The 12241-nt window shown below is 39.0% G+C and overlaps 1 protein-coding gene across 1 annotated transcript; it reads left to right on the top strand.

The window, feature by feature from the left end:
• The first annotated feature begins 1434 nt into the window (after positions 1-1434).
• On the top strand, positions 1435-4659 carry HOXC13 (homeobox C13). The gene is made up of 2 exons (XM_065419545.1): positions 1435-2089; positions 4403-4659. Exons 1-2 carry the CDS (start codon positions 1435-1437, stop codon positions 4657-4659), a joined length of 912 nt encoding a protein of 303 aa, XP_065275617.1.
• The last annotated feature ends 7582 nt before the right edge of the window (positions 4660-12241 follow it).

Genomic DNA, 12241 nt, shown 5'->3' with positions numbered 1-12241 from the left:
CTGTTTAATTATAATCCATCTATCTTGGATCCTGTTTACGTTTTATAAACTGTAGTTGTATTTATTGTCTTTTATGTTCACACACAAATCAGCACTGGACCATTAGACCTGCTCCCCTTTGTTCCATAACCCACATTGTTGCTGCAATATTTATTACTGAAGTATTAAACATTCATAACAGGATCTGATAATATAATCGCGGCCAATCCCCTTAAAACCTTCCCAGTTTGTTCAGCACGAAAGATTAAGTATTATTAGTCTGGATTAATAGAAGAAACAAGAGGATAAAGCGTTTTGGAGGCATCCATTATTACAATCTTACGTTGGGTTTTTTCGTGGCAGCTGGGTTTAATACTAGAAAAACAGCTGGGGGGAGGGGGGAAATAGAAAGGCACCTGGCAAAGAAATATACAACAGGTTAAACCTCGCAAATCCCATGTTTCGTCCAAAACCAGATATTATTTTCTAATATTTTTAAAGTGATGATCAATCACATGTATAGTTTGTATACCCTGATTTTGAAGCAAACGGACCAATTATTACTTACCCCGCTCACACACACACACATACAAACACACAGAAAGGGAATGGATTACACACGCGTTACAGTGAAGTCGAGGTCTTTCTTTCACCTAATATCCCAGCGGACAACAACAATAAAAGCGTTTGAAGAATTAAAAATAAAGCCCAAGAAGGTTTACCAGGGAAGGCTAAACTATTAGACCGACCGGTCCTGTTAGTCTGTCAGAAATCTATGGGCGATGGGGAGGGAAGGAAGAATATTCTACTATTGAGATCAGAGATCCTTTCCCCCTCCTTCATTCCATTTTCCTTTTGATGGTGCTGGTGTTTATATATGTTTTCCATCTAGCTCCCACCTAATAAAGGAGCCGTCTCATTCCTTAGCCCCCAAGGCATGCAAGCAAACAATGAAACACTTCAGTGAGATCACATCCACTGGCCGGTTTTATTTTATTATATTTTACTTTCAAAATGTTCCCAGTCGAGTTTTTAAAATATATATATATATCCCTGAGATTTTTGAAGGCAGTTAGAATACAACGTCATGTCTAAGCCCAGCTCTTTGTGTCGGCCAAATATTGAGTTCCCATTCCCCTTATTTAGTCCTCTCCTTTATTACAGTCAGTGGGTGTCACCCATTGCCTTTAAAGATTTCTGTTTCTGTCCCAGAAGCAGCCAATGGGAGCTGCCTCTTCCCTTCCCAAAGCCAGGAGGGACTAGCAGATAGGACTGGCTGAGGAACACGTGACCGGGCCAGATTTATTGAGAGCTATTTGCAGGTCACGTGGCCCGGAGGATTTCTTAATGAACGGGACCCATCTCTGCGCATGCTCCTGCGTAAACAATATGTGGGGGAAATTAGGTGTCTCTGGTTGGGAAGTCGAGTTTTAAAAAGCGCAGGCAGACCATGATATGACGACTTCACTGATCCTGCATCCACGCTGGGCGGATACCTTTATGTACGTGTATGAGGAAAACCCGAATGAAAATAACCAGAATAAAACCCCAGCCATGGAGGCGCTAAGTGGGAACTGCCCAGCGAGCCACTGCAGGGATATAATAACTTTGGGTCGCCATTCCAGCACCATTGGGACTCACCAGGGTTCTGTCTACACGGATATACCCGCTCCGGAAGCTGCCAGGCAGTGCCCTCCGCCACCAGCTTCTTCCAACGCCACGCTGGGCTACGGCTATCCCTTTGGAGGCAGCTATTATGGGTGCAGATTGTCTCATTCCCACAACGTGAACTTACAACAAAAACCTTGTTCCTACCACCCGGCAGAAAAGTACCCCGAACCCAGCAGTTCCATCCCCAGCGAAGAACTACCTTCAAGGGCCAAAGAGTTTGCTTTTTACCCCAGCTTTGCCAGCTCCTACCAGGCGGTCCCTGGTTACTTGGACGTGTCAGTTGTGCCAGGTATTAGTGGCCACCCCGAGCCGAGGCATGACGCTTTGCTTCCCATGGAAGGATACCAGCACTGGGCTCTTTCCAATGGTTGGGATGGGCAGGTCTATTGCTCCAAAGAGCAGTCACAGTCTACCCATCTCTGGAAGTCACCTTTCCCAGGTAGGGTATTCTGAGCTCCGGCATGCTTGTCTGCTTACTAACCGCCAGGTAAAAATCGCTTTGGAATGCCTTCTGTGCAGTTCTATGTGTATGAACACGTACGGGTAAGAAGGTGAAGCAATCATGCTTAGATCAAAATACATACCGTGAGCTTGAGGTTGCTTTAAAAGTAAGTGTGTCCGTTTCCTTTCCTTTTTTTTTGGTCTCCCCTGCGTCGCCCCACCCAGCTGGGTCTGTCGCTGTTCTTTTATGTTTTTTAAATTTTCTTTTTATCTTCCACCCAAGTTTCCGAACGCAGGCAGCGTAAAAGTGCCGGCTCACCTCCTAATCTTTCCCTAGAAATGTTAGATGGCTTGTAATGGTACAGTAAATCATGCTGCAATTACAGAAATTGGTGTCAAGTGACAAATGAATCTTGTTAGGGGAATGGGGTGAGACAAACAAAAAACAGAGCAACGATTCCCCCTTCCTCTAGTTAGAAGTCTTGAATGAGTTACAGCGTGCAAAGCAACCGGAAAGCTTATGAGTTTGGGAGAATCTCCTCCGCCTTGCTCTCTTGCTGCTTAGGAAATAAATATCGCCGCCTCTTACAGGGCTCCTTCCTCGCAATTAATATCAAGGCCTGGCGATCTGGATGAATGCACTGCAGTAAAGCAGAACTGAAGATTTTGTGTCCCACACCCAAAGAGCATTCATCTTGGAAATGTATGGGTACCTGAACCCGGCTTTATTTCTCAGCAATGGTAACAGAGAGGCCAGATAGGCAGCCAGAAAATAAAGTAGAATGATGTGGCATAATGCAGGTTTTTTTTTAACCGGGTTGAATGAAGGAGGAAGGAGGGGGAATCTCCGAAATCCCTTTTAGAGATCGTTGGGTTTCAATGGCTCTTTTGGAAACATTGATTAAAATGCTTTCTTTTTCCTGTTTAGAACAACAACAACAAATATCTAAGTACTGGTAGGGAAATAGCTGGCTAGCAGATTCTTCTCTTTCCTAGATATAGTATTTTGTGTGAAAACCTGATGGCAGAGATCCACTTGCCAAACCTGGAGAAAACTGAACTCTTTATAGATAACATTCAGGAGAGTGTAACCTTCTGGATAGAAATATGTGCGTGCTTTTTGAAGGGGGGTTGCGGTGAAGGCAGAGAGTCTACTCACCTATAAGTGATTTTTTTGGATGTTGGGTTCACTGATCCCCGTTTCATTTGTGGGCTGTACTGATAAATTATGGAGAATTTCCATGGGCGGTGTGTGTGTGTGGGTTCCTATTACTGTATCTTTGGGCCTTTATAGAAGTCCTTAGTAGACGTTACTGGAACTGTCATTCTTATAGCAAACAACAAAGAGAACAGCTGTGCAAAATGTTCGAGAAAGACGGTGTTGTGTTGTTGATTTTTAAAATCCATTATTGTCAATTATAACAATGGACTTTTGATACCTGCCTAAATTCGTGATGGAACGGAGTTTGCGCTGAATAGTCTGCGACTCTTGGCTTAGTGTCTTTGTCACCCTTTCAGAGATAAGGCGCCTTTTATCATCTCATATCTGGAATTCTTTTTTTAAATGCTTGTGGTTTGCAAGTGCAAAGCCCGAATACGATTCATTATTGAGGTCTGGCAGCGAACAGCCTTAGAATAAGGCAAAAGTGACTATGCGAGCTTTGCACGCGTTCAGATTCTCATTGAATCTCTGGTATAATCGCAGGGGGTAATCTTTCTTAATAGTTTGGTGCTTCTCAAGAAAGGAGAGAACCAAGATAACGTGTCACTTTTTATTTTAAATGCATCAACCCAACCTGCAAATTAACAGCTGATGTCGAGCAAAGTCCAGGCTTTTTCAGATTGCAAATGGTACCCGCGCTGCAGAAGACAGACGGTACAGAGTACACAGCAAGGAACTATTTGTTTGTCCAAAGTGCTGCGATCTATCGTGCTGAGCCATAAAAATCATAATTAATGACTGCACGTACCCCGCTGTCTGGTAGTAATGGTAAAGCGAGATATTAAAGTTTACTGGAGGTTAAAAAAGAAAAGAAGGGAGAAACTTTAAAACCACACCTAAAATTTACCTGGTATGAATGTCCATTGGATTTGTATTGCAGGATATTTTGTTAAATTAATTGATGCTCCTTGTTTATATGTGAAAACCCACCTAGAAAATATCTCCTGGAATGCCAGCATTTTTTCCACGATAATCTATTGATATTCTACTCAGTGAGTCAGTCCTCCTTCCCCTTTCTGTCTATCTTTCTCCTCCATTCGGTCCCAGGGAGTAGAACTATGTAACTGCTTTATCTGTCTCATCTTGCAGATGTGGTACCTCTCCAGCCAGAAGTGAGCAGCTACCGTAGGGGCCGGAAGAAAAGGGTCCCCTACACGAAAATCCAACTGAAAGAACTAGAAAAGGAGTATGCAGCCAGCAAGTTCATTACCAAAGAGAAGCGAAGGAGAATTTCGGCTACCACCAACCTTTCTGAACGCCAAGTCACTATCTGGTTCCAGAACCGCAGGGTCAAAGAGAAAAAGGTAGTTAGCAAATCTAAGACACCTCACCTTCACGCTACCTGACAAATAAATGTTTGAGGGGGTGGGGGGGAAAGACAGAAAGAAACACATACGAATATTTATCTGATACGTCTGTATAATAATAACATACATTCGAACTCTTTGATGATTCAATTGGTTATTTAAAAACAAAACAAAGAAATAAACAGCATTTTTAGTTTATTCCTCTGCCCTCTTCTACCGTCCGCCGACTGTGAATATCTAATTGCCCTCAAGCATCCATCGATAACGTTAACCGTGTACAGTATATTAAATGCAAATGTAGATTTGTTATGTTTCAAAGACATGAATCCTGAATGTTATTTTGTAACTCTGTATAATCGCCTAGCTCCGCCCTTCCCCCCGCAAGTACTCCAGTGCGCAACCTTTCATATCTCTGGCTATTTCACGCACTTATGTCAAATGTATGGAGAGCCTCGTCCCTGTAGCAGAAGCCTGTCATGTTACATTAGCTGAATATCCTTTCGCCGCACAGGACCCCCTAAAAATAAGGCTGCTATCGTGCGAAGAGAATATTTTTAGTATTATGATTATTCTGTATCACTTGCAAAAATAACAAATACTAATTTAGGTCACCCAGGAAATGAAAGTGACTTGCTATATAATACATTTTTGAGGGTAAGTTCTCATTGGGGTTTATATATCTCCGCCATCAAACTAGAATGTCTGTTTTTCCGCGGACAATCTGGAAAGTGCCCCATATTGACACTGGTTTGGTTTGTTCCCCTCGCTCCCCCCCCCCCCATGTAAATCGGCTCATTATCGACAGTGTTCTTTTGATATGTAAAAGCGATCATTTTTTATGTCTTGTATATGTATATAATAGTGTGGTGTCCAAATGATATGTACTGAATGCAGATCACATTTCTTTAAAATAAATATCATTTTTGCTTTGAGAATGGATTGCTGCCGAGATGTTATTATGGGTATTTATACATATATGTGTATCTATTTAACTCTTTCAAGGCAAAATCAGAGAGTTTGGGATTTACACCATTGTAACCTCACGCCAAAGTAAACAGCTTGAAAAGAATGACACCCCAAGGCTAAAACCTGATAGGAAAACTGCCAGAAGGGTGCATTTTGAAATGTGTATGAAGAGCAGAAGTACATTAACGGAGTCAACACCTTGAAGCCAAAATATGGGAATATAAGAAATTGTGTTCTGATGCCTTATCTCGAAGGAATATGGTATAAGTTTGTTTCAAAGGGATAAAGGAGTAGTGGTAAATGGGATGAAAAAATATGCTTAAATCAAGCAGAAGGGGTGCCGTTTCAGAAGTGGGGAAAGGGAAAAAGGCTCTGATCATTTTCTTCCTTGGGCAGCAATTGTATTCCTGTGCCAGGGAGCGGGAGAGAAGATTTTTTGAAAATGCTTGTAACCTAGCTCCACATACTCACTATGAGAATGCTTTGCTCAAAAGGTGTATTTTGCTAAACCAGTTCGACTCAACACCGTTCAGAGATAAAAATCTAAACCCTGCCTTACTGTTACTAAACAAGTGGCAAAATCGTAATCCGTAGCCTGGCTGCGTTGTTTAATATGCCAGGTAAAAGGCTGTCTTGGAACGTTGTATACTTTCAGAAGTGAGCTACTTTAAATGAAGAAAGCTTTTTAAAAATATTGTACAGTAATTTGTTTCCAAAGGCGGGTCACAATATACCTTAATATCCATTAAAATTAATTACCTCGTTAAATTGTCAAAGGAAAAGACAAAAAGTTATGTAACCTAAAATAATGTTATTTCTGCTTAAAATGAATATTAACTAGTGTATATAGTTACATTTAAAGGGTACGAAAGCCAGAAACAAGCAATAGAATGGGGGTGTGTATATGTAGAATGTATAGAATGTATATATACAAAGAATATGTATGTACATATCTAGATATAGATATGATACCTGATTTATATATCAGCACTTGTATTAAAATAATGCGAGCAACACACACACACACACACATATACATCTATGTGTGTGTGCACGAGCACTATTTTAACGCATGTGCTGATTACGAAGTATATAACGCATATATACACGGCGGTTCATGAAACCCAATATACTGAAATTCTATGACATATTTTAAAGTTTCTAAAGGTACCTCCAAGTATACTTATAGGCATGGAACATTCCACAAGAGTTTATGTGATCACTGGCTGTATTTTATAAAGGAGGAGATGGAACAATGCCAATAGGGGTTCTTGAGTTGAAATAAATATTCGGTCATTCTCATCGCTCAAAATCTTCCTCCATCAGGTGTGTGAACGAACAGAGGATAACTTTTCTTAAACATGCGGTCATTCCTGAAATGGTTTATTCCAGGTAATTACATAGGCTTTTCCATATTTATTTCCGATATAATGCTGATGATTTTTTTTCGTGAGGGTGATTGCTTATATAGGAAGGAATAATTTGGAAGGAAATGTGAAGATAGATAGATAGATAGATAGATAGATAGATAGATAGATAGATAGATAGATAGATAGATATCAACACTTGTATGTGTTTGTGTGTATATATACATATATGTGCCCCTCGCTTATCTTAATATAGACACCTATTGAAAATGCACCTCCATTTACCTAGGCCGCAGATGAAATGTTATGAAGTCTGTATCTAAGCACTGTTCGGACTTAGGGTTTAACATGGACACACTTTCCAAATTCATCTTTTAAAGCATTTTCTTTAAGGGTGGGTGTGCGTCGTATAAAACCACACTCATTTCAGACGCATGTACACGCGGATAGATACTGATATATCATGTAGATACTGATACTGTGCTGATCTATCAAAACACAACCTAGACAGTGCCGGTTCAGACCTGCTGTTCAAGGAAAGAAGTGTAGAACTCTATAGCCTTCATTGGAGTTATGAGGCTCGGGGAGAGATTTGTAATTTGTATTTAACCAGATTGGTTAATTGTTTTTTTTGGTGTTGTTAGGGATTCCTGTGAGAAGTTTTCCACTTCTTAAAGTCCTTTTCACCTAAAGCGTCAGTCCCTATTAATTCTGATTGAAAAATCTATCTATCTATCTATCTATCTATCTATCTATCTATCTATCTATCTATCTATCTATCTATCTATCTATCTATCTATCTCACTGGGTATAAAGACTATATAATAAGCAAAAGAAAAAAGAAAACGTGCGGGATTGCCATACAAAGGGACCTGGCTCATGTAAATTAAAATTGGTTTGGACGATGGATAGTGAAGATGTTATGACAATAGATGCTTTCCTATCATGTTCAGCATTTCCCTGGGTGTTTCCAATTGCTGCGTCCCTCATTTCCCTCTTTTTTTCACACTCCCTTCAAATAAAAATATGGATTTAGAACAGAGGCTCTTGAAAGCAGACAAAATTGAGGTGCTCGGTTAAGGGCTAGGGTCTTCAGAAGTTTCAAAGAATAAATTTATTGGGTTCCATTCTGATGATGAGAGCTCTTCGGGAAATAATCCAGGGGATGCTCAGTCATAGGGCCAAAGTCCTCATTGCGTGTGTAGGCCTCTCACCACTCTCCGCTTAGAGTGGTTTGACATTAGTGTAACCCTCTTGCCTTTGGTACGCTTAGCCCTGATTTACACCGGTGTAAGTAAGATCAGAATCAGGTCCTTCTAACAACAAAGAAGAAGAGTGGTCTGTCATGGATCGAAAAGCCTTTTAACCCTTTCATTGACTATTGAATCGAGTGCAATTTTTTTCCTATATAATTTTGTCGTATGAGTTAAGGAGACGGTTTTTGGCGGCTAATAGAACGAAAACGAAGTAACTTTTAAGTGCCTCTTACATTCCTCACGACCCTACAGGCTTGGATTCACCCCCCCCCCTTTTTTTTTCTTGCAACAATAACAATCATGGGTGAATAAGGACAGCTGGTCACCTTCTTACAAGGTAATTAAGTATGGAAGATTGCGATGGAAAAATAGAAAGAAAGAAAGAAAGAAAGAAAGAAAGAAAGAAAGAAAGAAAGAAAGAAAGAAAGAAAGAAAGAAAGAAAGAAAGAAAGAAAGAAAGAAAGAGAAACACGCAGGTCCCTCACTATTTTCTGTGATAAACATCAGCGAAGTTGTGTTTTAAAACCATTTCTGGTGTAAATTTTCAAACACGCACACATTCTCAGCTTTCAAGACTTGCCTCTTTTTTTCAGATTTCAAACGTCCGAGGTATCTTTGATTATTTTATTTATTTATGAAGGAACTCGGATCAGAAGGCCATGACGTCAGCTCTGGATTACCCTTGACCGTGACTAGGCGGTCTGTTTGACCTTGACATCATGAGTTTCGTACAGATTAATCAAGAAGACCACAGCCTTGATCTTCTGGCAACCAGTCAGAGTTCTCTAAGTATTCCCTGCTTCTGTTTACAGATAAAAAAAAGGTGTCATTTGAAGTCTAGACAGACGGGCTAATGACCAACAATAAAAGCATGAAAAGGAAGTTTCACAAGTTTAGTCTTTTCTTTCCTTTGTATCAAGTAGTTTGAATAACTTCTTAACCACGGTCTTTATAGTGAAATGCTCCTTATTCCCCCCCCCCCTTTCCTCCATTTTCAGTTTTCATAGTTCTGGCTCACTCACTTTTGAAGAATAAATTGCTAGTCTTGAGGGAAAATGTGGTTTCACATCATTGAGTTGTATGTTGAGGTAAATATAATTGTCAGTGGGTTGAATAATGATAAATGTATATCTGGAACATGGAAATTTTCCAGTCTTTGTTGAGATATTTTTAATAGTAAAAGAAGAAAATAAAAGGAATTGCCCTCTGTAAATTCTTTTTAAGGTAATTAATAGGTAATCTATCTATCTATCTATCTATCTATCTATCTATCTATCTATCTATCTATCTATCTATCTATCTATCTATCTATCTATCTATCACAAACTTCTTGTTTTCTGCTCATTTAGAAATATGAAATGTCTCTTGTATGTGTTTCAGCACAGTAACAAAGGGTTTTGAAGCCAATGTGTTTATTAGCCTTTAAGAAATATACATAGAAAAGTTAATATCTTTATTATGATGCACTTTGAATGAAAGTTACTGTCCTGTGGGCATCTCAAACGCTTTTGGATGACAATTGCACCATAGGAAGATTTAACAAACCTGTTCTAGTCCTAACTTCTCCACCAACCCTCACCCACCCACCAACCCACCCACATGAAGAGTAAAGAACATAAAATATGTTTGAAAACATTCTGCACGCTCTGAAACAGAGTTTAGCAAGACTCTCTTGAATCTTAGCACATTAACTAGCGTGTTGGTACAGGGTCCACGCCATGAAATGACAGTATGCAGCGCCAATTGTGATTGTGAGAAAAGTTGAGCGTCATGGACAAAATAAACTTTTCTGAAGTTGCCTTACAGAGGATGTAGGCATCAGTTTACATTAATCCAGCAGGAGAATGATATCCTCTGCTGGCAGTGTTGGGGAAAATGTAGTGGCATCATAAACATTTAACTATTAAGTGCACTGAGAAGACAAGAGCTATGTAGATTTTCTTAATCGTTTAACCTGATTTTTTAAATCAAAGCAAACACAAATATTCTGCATATTAAATTAAATTAAATCAAAGGACAGCTAACTCTGGACATTTTTATACAGACACATCGAACAGTCTCCGATCTTTTGATCTCTCCCCCCCCCCTTCACCACTATGTATTCCATTTTACTATACTATCCTTGTAAAAATACTTTCCCTATCAGAAATAGCTAATTCCAGTAATTTAAATTATATGTAATTGAATTGAAATAAGGGAAGTCCTATAGATTTACCTTATTCAGTGCATATTTTATTCCTCTTTTAATTTATTTTTCTTTAAATTCTTTCTTCTGGCCATGTAACTAACTTTTCATTGATTAAATACCAAAGATATTTAACTCCTTAAAAATCCAGCATGTTTTGCAAGAAATTCAGTTAGGAAGAGAAAGTAGTTGCTATAAATGTCTAATCAAAAAGTCACATTTTTAGATTATTTCACTCTTGTTAAAAATAGAATAAAATATGCAATTTACTGCAATATCTTTGGGACAGAAAATTTCCAAGAGTGAATTAAGTTTATTTATGCTTTCTTGGGGCAAAGTGAGGGATATAGCCTTAGTTCTTTAAACTTAAAATGTAAATATCTTGACGGGGGCCATATTTAATTTTTAAAACACGGATCCAGGGGAAACAAAGGAGTATATTCAAATGCAGGGCGCACTTGAGATAAACCCTGTGGAATATTTAGAGAAGAAATCACAAGGCAGTGTAAGGGAAATGTTATTTCACAAAGTACACACATTAGGACAGAACTGGTTTGAAATCGGAGGACTGCCAAGGATAATAAAATATTAATAAATAAGAGAACTTGGAGGACTGTGCATGAGGAGAGGAGGGTAACCAAAAGTTAAGGCGTTTTCTGCCTCTTCTTTCCACTTTCAGTGACTGATGCTCTTTCGAGACATTAATTTGCATAAAATGTAGATCCTATTTACTACACTAGACAGTGACCTTGAACTGCCTGGGTGCGATTTCACTTTGCTTCGTCTCTCTCTCTCTCTCTCTCTCTCTCTCTCTCTCTCTCTCGCTCTCTCTCTCTCTCTTTCTCTCTCGCTCTCAAAGTAGCTATTCCTAATTTCTAGTTAGGTTAATATTACGTGTGCCGTAATATTAAAGTGAACCTTTTCTACTTCCTTGCTTGGATGAGTTTCTGTGTGAGGAAGAAGGGAAATAAACGTGGTGAAAATTATTAAATATTTGTGTCTAGGTCTCTACCTGCAGTGGGGTTGATTTTAAAGAGGTAAGGCCTAGTGATTTCTCACTAAAGGTAAAACAACTTTGTGAACGCTTTGGGGGGGGAGGGGTTAGTTCTGATATTGTTATTTCTTTAAGGACTGTAGAAATAAAATAAAATAATCATGGCTTCATCTGAAAATTCGTCAATGTGTCCTTAGGGAAGACTCGGATATACTTGGTAAAATGAATTATCGCTTTCTTAAATTAGTAATATAATTAAGAAATATTAAACTGGTATTTAGAATGTTTTATTTTAAGCACTACGGTATGTAATTACATTGCTTTGCAACAACCGTCGGAGTGAATTTTAAAAGCTTAATCATTAGTTTTTAACTGAAAATGTATCTTTCATGGAAAGAGATCATGGTCGAAATACAACATCTTTAATAAATAATCACTAAGTATTTCTTTTCTGTTGATCTGTCTGATAACTGTAAAAGGGACGTTGACTCTCCAACTACAAAATGATATAATGAAGAAATCTGCTCATGTTTCGAAATGAAGGCCATTGGGGAATATATTTATGCTTCCCGCTGTATATATGTTAACTCATTTCCTAATGTGGAAGTCCGGCGAAGAGTTAACGAGTGTTTTAAATAATTTTTCTGAATGCACTGATCTCACTAGTAACAAAATTCCCTTAGGTGAGATTCTAGCGCGCAGTTTTGGATTCACTCGAGGTAAAGCCCAGTATGGATACCATAGTCTGCTTTTTGACACGTTGCATTGGGGGTTGCCGCACAATGTTCAAATCAGAGATAAGAGGATGACTGAAGATGCATCGGCGGCTAAATGAGAACAAAGCCATGTTCCT

Source organism: Emys orbicularis, chromosome 19 (assembly GCF_028017835.1).
Source record: "Emys orbicularis isolate rEmyOrb1 chromosome 19, rEmyOrb1.hap1, whole genome shotgun sequence".
NCBI classification, from domain to species: domain Eukaryota; kingdom Metazoa; phylum Chordata; order Testudines; family Emydidae; genus Emys; species Emys orbicularis.
The sequence above is the reverse complement of the archived record's forward strand: the minus strand, read 5'-3'. Positions and strand labels throughout refer to the sequence as shown.

Coding starts and splice junctions, on each gene's coding strand:
- HOXC13 (XM_065419545.1), top strand. CDS start 1,435: ATGACGACTTCACTGATCCTGCATCCACGCTGGGCGGATACCTTTATG. Junction 2,090..4,402: donor CTGGAAGTCACCTTTCCCAG/GTAGGGTATTCT, acceptor CTCATCTTGCAG/ATGTGGTACCTCTCCAGCCA.